The sequence below is a fragment of the Pecten maximus genome, chromosome 18 (assembly GCF_902652985.1).
Source record: "Pecten maximus chromosome 18, xPecMax1.1, whole genome shotgun sequence".
Lineage (NCBI taxonomy): Eukaryota > Metazoa > Mollusca > Bivalvia > Pectinida > Pectinidae > Pecten > Pecten maximus.
Genome location: NC_047032.1, coordinates 29148572 through 29169765, shown reverse-complemented (window position 1 = coordinate 29169765; position 21194 = coordinate 29148572). Strand labels below are relative to the sequence as shown.

At 37.7% G+C, this 21194-nt stretch overlaps 2 protein-coding genes across 2 annotated transcripts; both read left to right on the top strand.

The window, feature by feature from the left end:
- Window positions 1-219: 219 nt before the first annotated feature.
- On the top strand, window positions 220-3436 carry LOC117316473. Its single transcript, XM_033871078.1, has 2 exons — window positions 220-758; window positions 1775-3436. Exon 2 carries the CDS (start codon window positions 1813-1815, stop codon window positions 2980-2982), a length of 1170 nt encoding a protein of 389 aa, XP_033726969.1. The 5' UTR covers window positions 220-758; window positions 1775-1812; the 3' UTR covers window positions 2983-3436.
- Window positions 3437-16147: 12711 nt separating this feature from the next.
- LOC117316475 lies at window positions 16148-20801 on the top strand. Its single transcript, XM_033871081.1, has 3 exons — window positions 16148-17102; window positions 18557-18749; window positions 19098-20801. The coding sequence occupies exons 1-3, from the start codon at window positions 16968-16970 to the stop codon at window positions 19682-19684; spliced, it is 915 nt and encodes a 304-aa protein (XP_033726972.1). The 5' UTR covers window positions 16148-16967; the 3' UTR covers window positions 19685-20801.
- Window positions 20802-21194: the final 393 nt, after the last annotated feature.

The following is a 21194-nucleotide window of genomic DNA, read 5'->3' as shown; positions in this document are numbered from 1 at the left end:
AAATGACCAAATATAAAAGATCAGGTATAAAATGTTCATGAGTTGTTACAATAAATCAAATTTATTTGTAAACATGTAAAATTCTTTCAATTAATTCTTTAAAAGAATTTACAAAATTCATTTATTCAGGGTATTTACCGTATACAAGGGAACACAAACATCTTACACAAGTATAGAATACATCGTAACTTGGTAATACCATATGGATAATGGAACCGATTCTATAGAGGGGATCAAACTTTACGAGGAATAAATGCTTATTTTACGGGCCATAAAAACTTCTTTCAGCAAGTTATGGACATATAAGTGATAGAAACATGTTAAATATTCTTTTATCCACATTCAAATAGATTTTTCTTAAAAGTAAAATGATTGAACGAACGTTGAGTTCAACATAATATATCTCATCGCTGAACAACATGGATTTATAATTTATCCCCGACATAGATGTAGTTCACACCTACAGGGACTTAAGTAAACAAGCTGAGGACTTACAGATTTAATTTTGAGCTTTAATTGAAACAGCAGAAGGATATGTCTACATTTCAAGTATTGGTTAGACTTTGTGAGAGGATTAAAGTCGATAATCCAAAGTAAAGTTTCAGGGTAACAGACTAAACATAACCGAGAATTAACCTCCCCAGGTCTCCGGAGCTTGACAACTACTTGGTACAAGGAGAATGGCAGTCCCCAGTATAACACTGGACTCTACAGTAACTAGATAGTGTACCAAGAGGACAATGACAATCTACAGTAATGTAAGTATATACCAGGTTACATTTTATATTACAAACCAGTAATGTATTATACCAACTTACATTTTATATTACAAACCAGTAATGTAAGTATATAACAGTTTACATTTTATATTACAAACCAGTAATGTAAGTATATACCAGGTTACATTTTATATTACAAACCAGTAATGTATTATACCAGGTTACATTTTATATTATAAACCAGTAATGTATTATATACCAACTTACATTTTATATTACAAACCAGTAATGTAAGTATATAACAGTTTACATTTTATATTACAAAAAACAACAACAATAGGGTTAATTGTTATTCAGAAAAAGAAAATCTTATATATAATGGGTCATATTTGTGTTTTCATTATTTTCTTGCAAAAGAAAATTATATGTCTATAATTGGAACAAAAATGAATTGCCTTAGATCTAAAACCCCAAAATAGATAGATTGGAAGTTTTAATTAAAAGTTCCTTTGTTCAAAAGTGAAATTCTCCAGCAAAAGTAATAGTCATTTAAGCAATGTTCGTTTAGTTATTTAAGACTTGGCCTCTAAGTAATATTACTGACAATTAAGTTAAGGATGTAGCAGCTATATATGATACTCTGATATTCATTATTCGACATGTCCTGTTCAGTATAGTGTTAACCTTTGTCTACTATAACACTTATAACTCTCATCAAATTATATCTCATAGATATTGTTATTTTACTTTGATAAGACGTTCTGGCCAGAATTATACACATAAAGCTGTTAAAATGGTTCTATCTTAATCCTCTTTGAGGAAAGAATAAAATTAAAAACATGAAGTGTCATTAAGTAACATATACAAAATTATTTTCCATTTCATGATCTCAACTGCTTCTTTTAACCTCAAACTTTGGTGAAGCTGCAAGAATTTGAAGAATAAAAAACAATCTTTCAATTACTTAAGTAATCAAAACTAAAAATATCAAAAATGAAAAGTTTGAGATTGAGACTATGAAGAGATTTTGTAATCTCTACTTGTATAATTTTCAGTTTGTTGTGGAGATGATGTAGACACCAATTACCGTACAATGGCCTCAGCTACTGTGGTGAATAACTTCACCACCCCACGAACCAATTCAATGTCCAGTGCACGACTGACCAATACACCATTGGCCAATGTGCTACCAGTTTCACGATTGACAAATCGTACTGGCAGCATGCTTGATATCATAAACGTGGACGATGACATCACACACACTGTTGCCAACCTTCTGGATGTGAGCAGAAACGAGTCTGAGGATTATGAAGAACTTCTGGAAAATATGGGCAAGACCCTTCAGGCTGAACGCAATCTTTGGAAACAACGTCTGAATGCAGCTATGCACGAGATTGATCGTCAGCACAAACTCATCATTGGCCATGATACACTGGTCCAGGAACTGCGATTTCTACTATGTATTGAACCTCCCCAGAATTCTAAACCAGAGAAAATTCTTGAAGATGAAATGTTACAGGACACTCTTTCAACAGAAACTGTATTGCAAGACCTAAAATTGAAGATAAAACATTTAAAACAGTTGGCAGGTGTCAATGAAGATATACTGCCCAAAAATCCAAAGGAGAAGATGGCCAAATACTCTGAACTTGACTTCAAATACTTGAAAAATGCAATCGCAAATCTTCACTGGGAGAAAGACTCTCTACAGTCTAAAATTGAAGAAAGGGACACAGAAATATTGTGGCTGAAAGGTGAACTCAAAAACACCACGGGACAACTGACAAAAATGCAAGACATTGTCACCTCATACAATGCTTCTCACAATGGCATTGGTTTCCATTTAGAGAATATGGAAAATGATAATTTGTCGGAAATGGAGAAATCTTCCCGTCAAACGTGTAAGCAATTAACTCCAAAACGTACGCCGAACACAAAGGAAAGGAAATACATAGAGGGAGATCAGATTGTGTCCTATCCTGTAGGTAAAGAAGAAGTCGCTTTCTGGAAAACAAGACTGAAAGCTAATGTTTACTCAAACAAGGGGGGTAACTCTCGAACAGGTGTAGCCCAGTGTCTCCGCTGTAACCGGCTATTCAAGCCTTCCGATAATAACAACAAAGCATGTATGTTTCACAACAAAGGGAGAGAAATTAAAGAGATTTATGGTGAAAATGGCAAGATACTGAATGTCAATTACAAGTGGGCATGTTGTAAGAAAGGTCTAGAATGTAAAGGCTGTAACCATGGTTTCCACATATGATTCTAAAATACTTACCTACTGTATTCCCTCCCTAACTAGGATGGAGAGTCCAGATTTTTTATCCTAAATTTAGACACAATCATCATTAAGATGTTTTTATTTTCAAAAGTCTATCAAAAACAAAAAACAAAAAAAATCCAATAAGTCCAGAAAAATGAGCAGTTTCAAATTTGTAGCTTAAAGGTGCTACACCTCCGACAAATAGTATTTCATATCCATTAAATACACGAATGGACTTGTATGTATTTTTCTTCAGCAAAAAAAGTTTCCCATTACGCTATAACCACCCTCAGAAATTGTCATCTTTAAAATTGAAAGAATAAAAATAATTTATTGCTTCCTGAAGAAATCCCATTTAGCTTCCCCTATCGGAGGCTGCATGGACAGGTGGAATTATATGTAAAATAGCTCCCCCTATCGGAGGCTGCATGGACAGGTGGAATTATATGTAAAATAGCTCCCCCTATCGGAGGCTGCATAGACAGGTGGAATTATATGTAAAAAAGAAACGGCAATGGAATCGGAACACATGCGAAAATGGCACAGTTTTTGTTCGAGAGACAAATGTGTAACATACACATTACATAGTTCAACATATATGATGCTATTGAACCAATGGTTAAGATTTCTTTTGTTATATGTATTGATTGCAGATTCACTTTTTATCGTTCTTCAGCTTAAACTTATTGATATAAGGGGCCGAAAGGGGGTAACGTTAAGAAAGGTTTTCAGTTCGTGACTGTCAGCATGCAGAGGATCATGATTATTTTGGATATTATTGAAATGTTTATTTTGTCTTTATTTTCTTTTTGCATTAAAACCTCAGTATTTCAAATTTGTAGTTGTGATACGCTACAGGCAGTACTTGCTTGCTCCAGCTGAAGTCCACCATATTCGTCTTCCTTTGTATATAAATCTCTTCTAGAATGCACTGCGATCAAAGTCACTTGTATGCAAAGGAGATTTTAATGTTGGTCTCTGTCATATATAGGCAGGGATATTAAAAAGTTCTTAACTTCTTGACTTCATTACGCCATTCTTTGATGCTATAAAATAATTTCTTTTATTTGTAGGCATACAGATATGGCTAAATGTCATTTATTGTCAAAATAATAATTATTTATTACTCTCTGTCGGAGGTGTAGCATCTTTAATATATGGTATTAATGTGTCTAAAGAATGTACAATGTATCTCTAATTTTAAATATTCAACAGTTTGTATTATAAATGCAAGGTATATCTTTACACAAACAGTATACGTAACAATTTAATGCACACAAGGGTTTGTTGTAACGTTTCAAGACCTGAACTACTCTCTTTGTCAAGTTCTGACCGACTGTGTGGGCAAATATCATGTTTACCTGTAATGTGACAAGATGGTAACTATATGTTATCGCTCGACGATGGGACATTTCGTCTATCGACATAGAGTGTATATATACATTGTACCAAATTCACACAGTCAGAGCTTGACAAAGAGACAAGTCGGCTTTGAAACATTGCAACGACAATCATATACATTGTTACTTTATACTGTTTGTGTAAATATAAAGTTTGTATATTTGAGGTACAATGAGTTGCATGAAAATATTCTCAATGGACATGGTTAAAGCAAATTAATCATTAAATCCGTCAATGTATGAAATCAAATTTTGATATGTTTTTTTTTTTAAACTTCTGAGTGTTGGTATTAAATTAGTAACAAGTAAAATGTTCACATCCATTATGACACTACACATTCTTGAGGATTAAATTCTCTATGCTTTACCTGCTATGTGACATAGTTATCTCCCTTTATTTCAATTAATATATGACATATTGACTAAATCAAAGGTTGATGATAAACAAATAGAATTCTTGTGGCTGACTTTGTAGGAAAAAAGTGGCATTCAGTGAAATTCATCAGTGCTGGGCTTTAATCTTCCTTAGATATAAATTAGACTTCATACCAGAATAAAGTCTAACCCACTTATAATGAACTCGGATTCATTGAAATCCCGCTTTGCATGAACAAATACACCATCCCCTGTCACATTCCTACATAATCTATATATCTATTTTCCTGGTTACATTGAATCGGCTATTATGAAAACTTGCCGTCCTCATAGTCATTTTTCAACTAATTTTACCCGGATATTATGTAAACACTGGCTGGTCGGTACCGGTTGGTCAAGCATGACAGGTATGAATGCAAAGTTACTTGACCGTGAAATTACTGTAATATGTGTTCACAGGTGAGGTTTTATTTTGCGAGTAAATGTCATAACAATAGTATAAACCAGTATTTGTTGTTTGTTTGTTGAATGCTGGACAGCAAATTCTCACAACGATGGCGAAACATTTTCCTATTTGTTCTCCGGCCCATCCACATATTGACACAATGAAATTGATGAAACTTTTCTTTCCGCCCAACATCACTTCTAAATTACATGGATCAGGATGAGGTTAACATTGTAAAGATAAATTACAGAAAATATCTAGTAGAAGACAACTCGACAGATTTCTGTGTTAACATGAGAGTAGCGATTGAATGGGTTCACAAAGCATGGCAAAATGTGACCTTGTCAGCGATTGGTCGATGTTTTGCAAAGACAGGATTGATGACAGTTGTACCCATGTTGAGAAAGAATCAGAGGGCCCCAAAAACAGTCACTAATTAGCAATATTTTTTCAAAAGTGACGGTACAAAATTTTGGCAAGATCAAAGTATGTACATGTAGACCTACATGTCGGTAGGCTAGCCTTGAAAAAAATACATAAAAAACAACACATTTCTAATCATCTAAATGTTGTAAGGCCTATACGATATCAGGATATTGATTCTTAATTTATGAAATGGCTGACAGATAGATGAGAAGCTGGTGTCCGTGTCACCGGGATGGCCTTCCGCTATGAGGCCCTGCATATGCATAAGGAAAATGGAAGCCAGTCTTTCAAAGCTTCTGCTGGATGGGTTACCAAGTTTTAAAAGACGGCATGGAATTTCTTTCGGATGATCAACACATGTTGCCCAACATTCTGTTTCCCTAATTGACAATCCTGTTGATAGCTTCTTTAATTTCGTTCTCAGCATGCGGAGGATTCTGAGTATAATGATATACACATCGGAAACATGGACAAAACCCCGGTTTGGTTTGATATGCCTGGGCAGAGCAACGTCTCGTTGTGTGTCATATAGTAGTAGTATCACCTTGTAATTTGTTATATGTGGTCAGGTGGTCAATGTTTAATTTTCTCAGTGTGAGTAATACCAGTAATTTTGGTTTTTGGTTTGTTTTTGTTTAACATCCTATTAACAGCCAGGGTCATTTAAGGACGTGCCAGGTTTGGAGGTGGAGGAAAGCCGGAGTACCCGGAGAAAAACCACCGGCCTACAGTCAGTACCTGGCAACTGCCCCACGTAGGTTTCGAACTCGCAACCCAGAGTTGGAAGGCTAGCGTTAAAGTGTCTGGACACAAAACACGCTATGAACTTGCAGTTTGTCATTGGAATACTAATGTAGATCGAGAACATACATCAATTAATCGGAAAAATATTCCAAATGCTTGGAGGTCAGCAAAGGGGAAAAAAGTATATACTGCATTAAGGTATACTTACAGATCAAACATTTGGAAAAGAATGATGAGAATAGTGTTTGAAATGTGAGGAATAAAAGTTCCCTTTTTGTAGGAAACTGTATTTGTTGGACTTTATAAACAAGGAAGTAAGTAGTTTTTATTTCATTTTGGATTAATATAAAGTTGTCTTGGTGTTCTACTACCACGTGTATTTATTTACAATATATTCCGCTGCTAGGGAGTTACTGATAATGGATGCTAGGCTCCGCCTCTCACTGATAAGAATCCGGGCGGATAATAAACTGGGTCAGCCTTGGCCTTTAACCCATGCGGCCCCATAACACCAGTAATCAGGAGTTACTAAAGTAGTCTCCAACTCATTAACACAACTGGATAACACGATTATGATGCCAAGCAATTAAGTTCCAAAGAAATCATTTGAAAGATGTAGGCTCTCAGGACAAAAATCAAACACCAAAATAAACAAAAGATATTAACTTTTCCATGCGGAGAAACAACTATATATCATGGTTATATAGCCTATTAAGTTTCAAAGAAATTGGATGAACAAATTTTGATCTCTGAACAGAAAATCAAATATCATAACTTTTGCAAAAGCAGTTGAATCAAACCTCGATCCTTTCAGGAAAACACAACCACATATCATGACTATAATGTATACAAATTAGTTTCAAAAAGACATGCATGCCTTCAATAAATGTAGGAGATCTCGATCTGGACAAACAAAAGTTTAATCCGGACAGTTGGATGAACAATGCCATACCATAATTCTTATGTCAAATTTGACAGGTGTATAAAAATATATTTCAGAATACCCAAAATATTTATTTCAACCCAAATCAATAATTTCTGAATCCTAAAAAATATTGATTAACTATCAATTTAGTTTCTAAATCTATCGGTATCTTGAAATTTGTTAATTTTTTTAAATTTGCAAGTATTTCAAGTGTTCTTGAATATGATACATTTCATAAACCTTTGTTTCATACTATAATTAAATCAGTGACAGCAAGTTTATTGCATTTGGGTCATTATCAATAGGAAGACGATATCATTTTCCAGCTGTCTACAAGAGGGTACAAGTTATCTCCCTTCCATTGCCATACCACTCACTTACAGCGTTTAAACATACACATATATTCATCTTTTTTCAATAAATAATGATATTCATTTGATAATTAGCTTTGGAGATTTGGGAAAGGGCAAAACATAGTTTTGTAGGTATATTTATTCCAACAAACAAAGTTTTGAAGGTAAATTTATTCCAACAAATCCTATAGCCCAGGTCATTCCACCATATATATTGACTCCACATGGTCTTATGGTTAATGAGAGAAAATCACCTAAAGACTACAACACATTAAACCTTTAGTGTGACCTTGAAATGAAAGAGGTCAAGGTCGTCCACTGAAACAACCTTGTGGTAGATCTTCGTCCCAGCATGCTATTGACAATGTCATGACCCCAGGCAGGTGAGTTAAATCATGCAACAACCTGATAGCTGACTCTAACATTGGACCACCAAACTCTAGATGATCGAATGCCTAGTTTTTATACTGGTCAAATCAACTGTAGCGGAACTGACAAAACTGAGAAGAATACCAGTTGCCATGCAGGCATGCAGCTAAAATGGCGGTTTGAGTCCATGGTAGTCTGGTCGTTGCAGTTACATTTAGCACCCAACTTAATACCCCGGAAGGCAGTATAGTTCTTGTGCATGTCCTCAGGAGTTGAAGGCTTGAAGGAGGCTCAGGAATATAGCAGAACTGGACTGGGCTTGAGGCCTAGTAGCTCAAATGGTTAGAGAGTCTATCTAGAGTTTGGAGGTCTGAGGCCAGGTAGCTCAAATGGTTAGAGAGTGTGTCTAGAATTCGGAGGTCTGAGGCCTGGTAGCTCAAATGGTTAGAGAGTGTGTCTAGAATTCGGAGGTCTGAGGCCTGGTAGCTCAACTGGTTAGAGAGTCTATCTAGAGTTTGGAGGTCTGAGGCCTGGTAGCTCAAATGGTTAGAGAGTCTATCTAGAGTTTGGAGGTCTGAGGCCTGGTAGCTCAAATGGCTAGAGAGTCTGTCTAGAGTTTGGAGGTCTGAGGCCTGGTAGCTCAAATGGCTAGAGAGTGTGTCTAGAATTCGGAGGTCTGGGTTCAAGTCCCAGTCTGCTGTTGCATTTTCCTTCTCCTGTTACACAATTAAGCTGCCAGCTATGTGTGACTAACTGCTAGTGTAAAAGTGGAGAGAACAGCTCAGCTTACTTAAGCTCAGGCTATAACAAGAATTTCCCTTTAGTCTAGTGGTAGAATGCGTCCCTTGGGAGCGAGAGGTTCCTCGTTCCGATGCCCAGCATCGCCATGGTATTTTTTATTACACATTCCTATTACAGATTTGGTGTTGTTCTCCACTATATTTTAACCCTTTCGCTGTTAAATCGGCCAAAACCGGCTGCGATCGTATTGTGTTAAACCGGCCCAATCCGTATGTGTGTAACGTCACTACGTTGCTACCTAACCACAGCGGAAATGAGGTCATTATCATAAAGAGTTTGAGTGAATCTGATCGGTTGTTATTTCCGGTTTACAACCATGTAAAAGTTTGTAGGAATTACGGCGAATAACAGAAGTTTTTGAAGTTTTTACGACTAACTATGATACTTCATCAATGAATCATGGAGTCGTCAGATGAGTCTGACTATGATGGGTTCGACGAACAGGACATTGACGAGGCAAACGCGAGATGTATGTTAAAACAGCAAGAACTTGAACAGGTTGAATCATATAACAAATCAGACATTGATTTTTCCGATAATTCTGATGATGAGGAGGAGGATACTGCCGACTTCAGTGACAATGAAATCGAAAGTGAAAATGGTGGCGACCCATATTTGGAAAATTTGAACTTTGAATGGACTCGTACATTAACGGAGGTAATTTTGCCAGATTTCAATGAAACTACCGGAGTTAAACATGGCCTTCCGTCTGATGCAAACCAACTTCAGTATTTTCAATGGTTTTTACCGCAATGTTTCTTCGAAAGTGTAGCAGAAGAGACTAATAGATACGCTCAACAAAAAGGGCCAGATCCCAAATGGACGCCGACGTCGGCCGCGGAGGTAAGGGCTTTCATTTTTTAGTAAACTTGCGAACTATTGGGGCACTGATAAACATTATGATGGGTGTGCGTCGGCTCCCTAGACTTGGGAACTATTGGAGCACTGATAAACATTATGATGGGTGTGCGTCGGCTCCCTAGACTTGGGAACTATTGGAGCACTGATAAACATTATGATGGGTGTGCGTCGGCTCCCTAGACTTGGGAACTATTGGAGCACTGATAAACATTATGATGGGTGTGCGTCGGCTCCCTAGACTTGCGAACTATTGGAGCACTGATAAACATTATGATGGGTGTGCGCCGGCTCCCTAGACTTGCGAACTATTGGAGCACTGATAAACATTATGATGGGTGTGCGTCGGCTCCCTAGACTTGGGAACTATTGGAGCACTGATAAACATTATGATGGGTGTGAGCCGGCTCCCTAGACTTGGGAACTATTGGAGCACTGATAAACATTATGATGGGTGTGCGTCGGCTCCCTAGACTTGGGAACTATTGGAGCACTGATAAACATTATGATGGGTGTGCGCCGGCTCCCTAGACTTGGGAACTATTGGAGCACTGATAAACATTATGATGGGTGTGCGCCGGCTCCCTAGACTTGGGAACTATTGGAGCACTGATAAACATTATGATGGGTGTGCGCCGGCTCCCTAGACTTGTGAACTATTGGAGCACTGATAACCATTATGATGGGTGTGCGTCGGCTCCCTAGACTTGGGAACTATTGGAGCACTGGTAAACATTATGATGGGTGTGCGCCGGCTCCCTAGACCTGGGAACTATTGGAGCACTGGTAAACATTATGATGGGTGCGCCGGCTCCCTAGACCTGGGAACTATTGGAGCACTGGTAAACATTATGATGGGTGTGCGCCGGCTCCCTAGACCTGGGAACTATTGGAGCACTGGTAAACATTATGATGGGTGTGCGCCGGCTCCCTAGACCTGGGAACTATTGGAGCACTGGTAAACATTATGATGGGTGTGCGCCGGCTCCCTAGACCTGGGAACTATTGGAGCACTGGTAAACATTATGATGGGTGTGCGCCGGCTCCCTAGACTTGGGAACTATTGGAGCACTGGTAAACATTATGATGGGTGTACGTCGGCTCCCTAGACTTGGGAACTATTGGAGCACTGATAAACATTATGATGGGTGTGCGCCGGCTCCCTAGACTTGGGAACTATTGGAGCACTGGTAAACATTATGATGGGTGTGCGTCGGCTCCCTAGACTTGCGAACTATTGGAGCACTGATAAACATTATGATGGGTGTGCGCCGGCTCCCTAGACTTGCGAACTATTGGAGCACTGATAAACGATTTTCAGATCCATATATTAGCTCCATATTTCCAAAGAGTAGATTCATCATCATGAATAGATACATTCACCTGCGTGACACTAGCAATGTTCCAGGGAGGAACGATCCCGAATATGACCCATTGTTCAAAGTGAGAAATATGATAGACTTCATAGTCCCCAAACTACAAGAAAACTACAATCCAGGGCAGAAACTTTCTATAGATGAAGGCATGATTGGATTTAAAGGAAGAGTTCACTTCAGGCAGTACATGCCAGCTAAACCTACTAAATGGGGAATCAAAGTTTGGCAGATATGTGAGGCAGATACGGCATACTGTTGCAAGTTTCAAATATACACCGGAAAAAAACTTGGCGGGGATAGGCAGTATGGACTAGGGTATGATGTAGTTTTGAGCTTGTCTGAGTCCTACCACAATCAGAACAGACATTTGTACTTTGATAGATTCTTTTCATCAGTGACATTGGCTGAGCATCTAGAACTTGTGAATACCTATGTCTGCAGAACTATAATGTCAAATAGAAAAGGTGTTCCAGATGATGTAAAAAAGGCGAAACTGAAAAGAAGAGGGGAGCTTGTACAGGTACAGAAAGGAAATCTGCTTGCTACAGCATTCAAGGATAAAAGACAAATAACATTTTTGTCAACATCTCAACAGCCAAATATGAACGAGGATCTTCATAAACCTCACGTGAATGTCTCGTACAATATGTACATGGGCGGTGTAGATAAGTTTGACCAAATGGCATCCTACTATCCAGTTGGAAGACCAGGGAATAAGTGGTGGCGATATATCATGTGGTATGTTGTGAACTTGGCTATTGTAAATGCCTGGATCTTATTTCAGAAAACAGAGAACAAAGATCCCCCACTGAAGAAATATTATGATCACCTACAATTCCGTGTGGATGTTGCTGATCAGCTGCAAGCAGGGTTTACCTGTAGGAAATACAGAGCAGGAAGGAAATCTAGAAATGATGAAAACATTCCTGTGCTTGGTGCCATCAACCATCATAAACTAGTGAAGATTGAGGGTCGAAAGAGGGTGTGTCGGCAATGTGTGAAACAAGGACGCAAAACTCCAAAGGGACGTGCAGTGGAGACATCATTCATGTGCCAATTTTGTGATATGCCATTGTGCAGAGTTGGTTGTTTTACTGATTACCATGAGAGAAATTAATGAATTTTGAATGTTGACTTGTGTGAAAAGTGCTGAAAAGTGCTGAAAAGAACAAAAAAACTTCACAAACTTGTTATTTTGCCATTTTGAAAACATTTACCTGTATCTTACCTGTTCTCGTTAACCTGTGTCTCACCTGATGAGAAATACTCTTGAAACTTACCTTACTAATATGTGAGGTTACCAGTACATCATGGAAGTGCATATTTGGAGGATATAAACACTCAAAGATGTTTTATGTAGGCATAAAACTAAGAACTGAAGTTAAATATTTGTGCTTACTTACATGTTATATGTTGCTCATTTCATTTCCTTACCTGAGCTTACCTGAGGTACGGTAAACCTCCGGTTAGTTCGAACAAAATTAAATAAATATTGACGAACCTGTTCGAATTATTCGAAATTATGTTTCAGAAAATAAGCGCGAGTTCGAACTATTCGAGTCAATATCGGCAAAAATCTCGGCAGAGTAAAATCATTAGACACAAACACATCCATCGTAAATCTGATACGTAATAACGGCGGCCTGAACAATGGCACATTTACAAGTAAGTAAAATGATAGTATTTCATTTAATTCAATGTTAATTCATCGTTAACGTTCTTCATTTCGCGATAACTATGATGGTTATTGCGCGAAGCCGCTCGGGCAATGCGTAGCTACAGTAGGCCCCAAAACAGTACCGTACACGTTTCATTTGTGACACAAAAGTTAAACATTTGTACAGTATAGTCTTTGCATGGTTATATTTTTTTATCTGAATGAGAAACTATCGCTATATTATTATAATAAATGGTCTCTTAAATACATCAAAAGCAGTCTACATAACCTGTTGCGTTTACGAAAGCACTACTGTAAAAATTGGCGATATATGTTGGTAAAATTAGGTCAGAACATCAACATGTCCGCTTTTAAATATGCCCAGTCGTATCATCTACCAAACATAGTTGATACCTGCAAAATTATCCATCACTAATTGGGACACCTGTGGATTGTTTTGACAGGATATGAATGCTTTTCACGTCACTCAGCACGATCGGGCAGCCGATCCTTTCAACTATACTGTACCGCAAGCGACACCTCGCGTAGCATGCTTACCTAGTGTGAGGTCGCAGGTTTTCAGGTAATACTTTGATTGGCAGTACTTAAGAGATGTCCAATCACAATTAAATAATCATAATGCTAAGTTAACACTAGTTATATGTGAAAATTCACGGACGATTTCTTAGTTTGCCATACACAGCACAAATACAAATATCGCATGTTATTTATACATTGTCGGGGCCTACATTTGCAATCAGCTGTCTCGTGCGTGGTGTATTTTGCAATGTAACAAAAACTAAATTAACGCTAAAATATGTGGCATATATTAAATCACAGACGCAATCTAATGATCACGCATACAATCTAATAACCTAAACGTGCTTGTTGATCAAATTTAAATCTTTGCATTTTTTCTAGGCCGGTCATCGGGGCCGGGTCGTCGCGAGCTTTCAATGGAGATTGCCGGAAAAAATGTTACTTTACATTCTTCATTTGATAAGTTCGAACTATTCGAAATGGTGTCTGTTATAAACTATTACTAGCTAAAAAATTACTGTTTTTCTAGAAAAAAATGTGTGTTCGAACTATCCGCGCGTTCGAATTAATCGGAGGTTTACCGTATATACATTGTAATTAGTAACAAATGTGTAATTTTGTTCTTAGAAGATTACAGATTACTGTTATACTTAAAATAAGAATGATAACAAACACTTTCATTCATATCTGAGGCATTTAATAACGTTTTCATTAATATTTTACCTTTAATTAGTTGTTTCACCTGTATTTTTTACAGGTTAATGAGACAATATATTCAATATGAACATATGACCTTAATTAGTAGGTAATTTGCAAGTAAAGGTCCCATGGATATTTCAAAAGATATTGACTATGAATAAAATGATTGAAAAATAAAAAATTTCAGTGAATTAATGTAAATTATACACATGTATTAACATTGTAACTAATGTGGCAGCGAAAGGGTTAAGGATAGCTATAGGAGATTAAGAGACTTACTTGTAGCTATTAGAATCTGGGTTGTAGTTATCTTTGAGCCAAAGATTTTGTAAAGGAAGGAGAAATGTAAGAGTGGTAGAATAGCTCACCTCAAGTAGCTCAGATAAGTGGGAACTTCCCTTTAGTCCAGTGGTAGAATAGCTCACCTTACTAGCTCAGACAAGTGGGAATTTCCCTTTAGTCTAGTGGAAGAATAGCTCACCTTACTAGCTCAGACAAGTGGGAATTTCCCTTTAGTCTAGTGGAAGAAGAGCTCACCTTACTAGCTCAGATAAGTGGGAATTTCCCTTTAGTCTAGTGGTAGAATAGCTCACCTTACTAGCTCAGACAAGTGGGAATTTCCCTTTAGTCTAGTGGTAGAATAGCTCACCTTACTAGCTCAGACAAGTGGGAATTTCCCTTTAGTCTAGTGGTAGAATAGCTCACCTTACTAGCTCAGACAAGTGGGAATTTCCCTTTAGTCTAGTGGTAGAAGAGCTCACTTTACTAGCTCAGACAAGTGGGAATTTCCCTTTCGTCCAGTGGTAGAATAGCTCACCTTACTAGCTCAGACAAGTGGGAATTTCCCTTTGGTCTAGTGGTAGAATAGCTCACCTTACTAGCTCAGACAAGTGGGAACTTCCCTTTAGTCCAGTGGTAGAATAGCTCACCTTACTAGCTCAGACAAGTGGGAACTTCCCTTTAGTCCAGTGGTAGAATAGCTCACCTTACTAGCTCAGACAAGTGGGAATTTCCCTTTAGTCTAGTGGTAGAATAGCTCACCTTACTAGCTCAGACAAGTGGGAACTTCCCTTTAGTCCAGTGGTAGAATAGCTCACCTTACTAGCTCAGACAAGTGGGAATTTCCCTTTCGTCCAGTGGTAGAATAGCTCACCTTACTAGCTCAGACAAGTGGGAATTTCCCTTTGGTCTAGTGGTAGAATAGCTCACCTTACTAGCTCAGACAAGTGGGAACTTCCCTTTAGTCCAGTGGTAGAATAGCTCACCTTACTAGCTCAGACAAGTGGGAATTTCCCTTTAGTCTAGTGGAAGAAGAGCTCACCTTACTAGCTCAGACAAGTGGGAATTTCCCTTTAGTCTAGTGGTAGAATAGCTCACCTTACTAGCTCAGACAAGTGGGAATTTCCCTTTAGTCCAGTGGTAGAATAGCTCACCTTACTAGCTCAGACAAGTGGGAATTACATTTTAGTCCAGTGGTAGAATAGCTCACCTTACTAGCTCAGACAAGTGGGAATTTCCCTTTAGTCCAGTGGTAGAATAGCTCACCTTACTAGCTCAGACAAGTGGGAATTTCCCTTTGGTCTAGTGGTAGAATAGCTCACCTTACTAGCTCAGACAAGTGGGAATTTCCCTTTAGTCTAGTGGTAGAATAGCTCACCTTACTAGCTCAGACAAGTGGGAATTTCCCTTTAGTCTAGTGGAAGAATAGCTCACCTTACTAGCTCAGACAAGTGAGAATTTCCCTTTAGTCCAGTGGTAGAATAGCTCACCTTACTAGCTCAGACAAGTGGGAATTTCCCTTTAGTCTAGTGGTAGAATAGCTTGAGTGGGAATTTCCCTTTAGCCTGATGGTATGCTAACGTCTTGAGAGTGAGAGGTCCCTAAGTTTGAGGCCAGCATGGGTTGGGTATTTTCATTACTTCTTCCTATTACACTATAAGGTATCATAATAACATTTATAATTCTGCTCAAAAGTTGTTTTACTTTTCTTTATATATTACATTTTACGTGTACATATAGGGATTACGGAGCTATAACACGGTCACTGCATATTTTAATCCCCTAGTCCGCAGGTGTAATGTGTTCTGGGATCAGAATTAACATAATCCCTGGATTAGTTAATTTGTGAAAATTTCCAATAAAGTAGGCTACAGACTTCATACAGTACGTGATATGTTATTAGTGTGATTATAAACAATCCAATCATACATAAACATTGAATGTGTGGACATTTATAACGAATATTGTTTTAGTAAGTGATGGCTGATTCGTGTAATGTGATACATTTTCTTTCCACTTCGTTAAAATGTTTTAAATCTCAAAGAAAACAACTGAATTCCTGCCTCTGACACAAAAAGCTGGGAGTAGTATTTATAAAAGATAACTGACTGCCTGGCCTGGTTTGATACACACTGCAGTGATTAATGCCTGTATCTTAATATTCGATGAGCTAACATGGAAATGTAATTTGCTAGAATGCAATATCTTGTCGGATTACAAAAATTCTTATGCAAACATGCTGCCACTGACTGTCAGTACTGAAAGGAAGGAAACTGAAGACTTTCTGGACTCTGCAGAATTTATACAAATCCAATTAACAATGGTGACAAATCATGTTATAGAAATTGTGACATATCTTTTGTGACGGAGGAGGCCAAGAAAAGGACCGCCAAAGTGAAAACGGAGAACATGTGTCATTTTGTTAGAAAAATTACATTTTTTTTAAAGTGTGTCTGAATAGTTTCAAATCACAGAAAAAACGATATCCACAGAAATGATGATTTCACTTCATCTATAAATGAACTTTTGACATGTTGAAGGTCGACTTCATCTATAAATGAACTTTTGACATGTTGAAGGTTCTCCTAACAGACTAAGGATATATCTGAGGTGTCCACACCCATCTCAGACAAAGGTGGTCAGCCGATTCCTTAATGGCCAAACATATCAACCACTAATACAGAGTCTACTTGGGTTTCATCCACACTAACAACAGTCCAAAGAAAGCCTTGTTCACCATGAATTCTATACATCGGTCTGTCTTGAAGCAACACTTCCGCCAGCTGGCCAGCGATATTATCCTGACAGACACCCTTTTGGGGGCCATGTACCAGACCCAGATATTTGAGAGGAATATGATTGATCTCATCAAGGTCAGTAATGTGATCTCTCTTAATTTTGGTCAACAGTTATCTATTTAAATGTGTGGGAATGGATGATTTTTTTCCGAATTTTTATTTAATATTTTTTAGTTGTGTTTCTACGTACCTCTACAATTTGCGTATTTAAAATACAAATCATATTACATATACTAGAGACCATATCATTAAGTAATTTGACATTATGATATATGTTTTGGACCATATGGAATATGTATTTGTCTTTATGACATTGAATGGTAACACCATAAAATATTGTCTGTAGTCTGAAGTCAGCCCCGGTGCACCGGCATTCCATATATTGGGATATTAAATTTACCGATAATTAAGTTCTAAAATCCATAGGAAAGTGAATGTTTACACGAGATGTTATAAATTGTGTGTGTGTCCAATCTATATGTACTCCATTGAAATAACATTGATAACATATGAAGTTTGAAGCAGGATTGCTTAACAATAACCTCAGAAAACTACATTGAAACCAATAACACATTAAAACAGTGATCATATAAGAGCTAAACAATCATGATTCTATGAAGGAGTTATCTCCCTTTTATCAATCACATATAGGATTGGGGGTGGGGATGGATTTATTCGTTTACCAATTATTAAGATACCTTTGCAAGTGGTTCAGCCATTATATGTGACAATTAATATGTAACTCACACCTAGGGGGAGAAAAATCTCAGGTTCGATGGCTATAAGGCCAGGATAGATTTGGTCTGAGGGTTGAAGTTATGTTGGTGGCTATGCATATACTTACGACAGGTGCAAATTTTCTTTTAATTTTTACCTTTTCCTTAGAGTAATTTAAGATACTACTTATTAATTTAGTTTAATTGGTCCACCAATTTTTTCACTTTTGGACCAGTGATGTTGAATTTTTATTTCCTGCACTGATTAAAAGTTGGAATAAATCAAGATTCAACATTAGAAGAAAACCTGTATTTCGTGTCAAAAATTTGGGCATAAAGTGGCAGTGATTCTATAAGGTTTGCAAGTGAACTGTTTGCTCAGAAATTTTGAAAACTTTTTCACATGGCATAGATGGAATTGAAGTGTTACAGAACTTGACTGTGCTAAACACTGGTGGCTTTCGTTCAAATGGTTGGAGCGTCTACCTAGTGTTCAGATGTCACAGGGTTCAAGTCCTAATCTACCTGTTGTATTTTCCCCCTCTCCTGTTACATTTGGTGCCCTATAGGGTTCTTGTGTGTGTATTTGGAGTTGAAGGCTTTGTTGCAAGAGGCAGGAATTTGTTGGAACTGGACTGGGCTGGACGCCGTTAACCAGGTACATTTGTAGCTCAGGAGTCATAGCCCCAGGTTTGAATCCCAGTCTGGTCTTTGCATTTTCCTCTCCTCATACAGAAGTAATAGAGGATATCATAATTTTTCTTGTTTGGTATAATCAGGTATAATCTACTAACAGCATGATTTATTTGACAGGCGGAGAAGACTGAAGGAGACAAAGTATGTAAGCTGCTGGAGCTCCTACCCAAACGTGGGCCTGATGCCTTTGACCTGTTTTTGGAGGTGATTCAAAATGATTACCCCTGGCTGGTAGCCATGTTGACTGCTAGCATTAAACACGAAACTTTAACAAGGGCCCCCACTAAACCTGACTTCAAACATGAAAATGGTAATTTGATTTTTGTCCTCATACTTTTCAAAATTGTAATTAGGGATTTAAATTTAGGAACATGATGCTGTTGTTTATACCAGCAACCTTGACTCGTGACCTTGACTCATATGACCTTTACTCCATATAGATAGAAAGAGGAAGTCAGGGACATCCAAAGAGAAGGAAAGTACTTAGTTCTTCTTTATAAGCTAAATCATTTATTCATGTATTTATCTTTTAAATTATATTTTGACAAATCTAATTTAATTTCTCATGCTTCCTATATCTATTCACATATCAATTATAATTGTTTTGTGGAATTAAGTCACCAATCCTACAACCTTTTCTATTCCATGTGATATCCAGACTCGGCCCGTGCCTCCACAGATCTGTGTGCCATTGATACCGATATGGATATCAAGACTAAGGTCTCAACATTTATCCACAAACAGTTTGGACAAAGCAAGCGTATTTCAGAAAGTGACAAAAAGACAATGATACGCTGGATGTCCCAGACAGTACATTATGAAAGACATCGCCGGCTGACTTCGGCATCAAGCTCTGCTGGAAAACTCATGGAATCAGTCTCCATGACAACAGAGGATAAATGTTGTGGAACTGACGATGATCATAGTGCGGAAAATGCTGTAGGCAACAATGAAAAAATCCTACTGCTATATCAGAAGTTACAGGCATTTAAAAAAACTCATAACATGTCATGTGAGAAGCAGACTGAAATGACAGCTAATCAGAAACAGATAAACGGATGTCTGGATACCATGGCAACAGACGTACAATATGTAATGGATAAACTGGACGAGATAGAAGGTGAGGTCAACAAGTGCTATCTCATGTTAGGTGACCGTGCAAAAAATTGTCACTATCTCTCCTCATTTATGACATGTCTATCACAACAAAACAAAAGGAAAAAGAACTCAAACAAGAGAAGGTAAAAAGTGACAAAATGTTGAATGAATTGTATGAATATTCTAAAAAAGTGTCACATCTGGAGCAAGCAAAAGCACAACAAGACATCTCTAGTGTCTCTCACACAGAAGAGGTTAACAAGTTACAGCAGCAATTAGAGGAAAGAAATCAGCATATTTTAAAACTCGAACATCTGAACAAGTTACACACCGAGAAGCAGCGTACTTTGGAAAATCTGAAATCCATGGTGAAAGACCTACAGAATAATAATGGTAGTATTTCTAGGTCTGTTCGTGTTCCGTCTGACACCGTCTCGAGGTCTGTAAATAGTCGCCAAACATCCCGATATGCCTTGTCTAAAACAAAAACGGAGGGAGAAACAGGACCTCTACAACTAGGATCCAGGAAAATTGTCACAAATAAGTCTTATAAGAAAAAAAATAATCCATCCACCTATAGATACTGATAAAAAATTGATCCAACTCCACATTACCAACAAATCGCTCACCTGCTATCTAGTCATCCTTTTTATACATAAACATAATTAAGAACAAGTGTATCAAAGACCAGATATATGATCTCAGGGTCTGGCAGTTATTTGGAAAGGTGTCTTTTTAAATATTTTGGCCAATTTAACTCTTTCAAACTTACATTATGATCAAGGTCATTCAATTGAACAGACTTTCTAGCCTTCATCCAAGAACGCTACAAGCCAGATATAAGGTCTCTGGACCTTTCAGTTATTGAAAATAAGTCATGGAAATATTTTAGTCTATTTAACTGCTCTCACCTTGAAAGGTCAATGTCATTCATTTGAACAACTTGGTAGACCTTCACCCCAGCATGCTACAGGGACCCAATATCAAGTCCCAGGGCATCTTGGTTATTGAGAAGAAGTCATTTCAAGATTTTAGCCTATTTGACCCATCATGCATGTGACCTTAAATGAAGGTCAAGGTCATTCATATGAACAAACTTGGTAGCCCTTCACCCCAGCACGCTACAGGCCCAATATCAAGTCCCTGTTGTATGAATTATTATTTTAAAATGGTGGTAACTGCAGCACCAGGGTAGTGACAGAGACATCAGATAGGAGGAGGGGTGATGGAAGGAGAGCAAGCACCTGCCTAGACACATGGAAATAATGACATTAAAATATTGTAAAAAAAACATACGTTATTGTTGTACTTAATAGGTATCAACAGTAAACAAGGATGGATATAGTATTGCAACAGCAATACAAAGTCCCCTGCCTGAGCTAGAAGTGCACCTATTCATTTCCCATTTGTTTTTGAAAAATGGTTTTTCGAAAAAAAACAAATGTGGGATGCACAACAACATGTTATACTGATCATGTATACCAAGTTTCGTTAAGATTGGAGTAGAACTTTAGAAGGAGTTGTTCGGACAACTTTTGCGTGACAGACAGACAGACAGACAGACGGACCTAAAGTCCCCCCGTTTTTCAAACGGCAGGGGACTAAAAATAGAATGTGTACAACGTTGTGACAATGTCTATACAATATATGAAAACAT

Bases quoted from the DNA above. Each gene is read 5' to 3' on its own strand.
- LOC117316473 (XM_033871078.1), top strand. From the start codon at position 1,813: ATGGCCTCAGCTACTGTGGTGAATAACTTCACCACCCCACGAACCAAT.
- LOC117316475 (XM_033871081.1), top strand. From the start codon at position 16,968: ATGAATTCTATACATCGGTCTGTCTTGAAGCAACACTTCCGCCAGCTG. The intron at 17,103-18,556 runs GTCAGTAATGTG...TTTATTTGACAG, and splicing joins ATATGATTGATCTCATCAAG to GCGGAGAAGACTGAAGGAGA. The intron at 18,750-19,097 runs GTAATTTGATTT...TGTGATATCCAG, and splicing joins TGACTTCAAACATGAAAATG to ACTCGGCCCGTGCCTCCACA.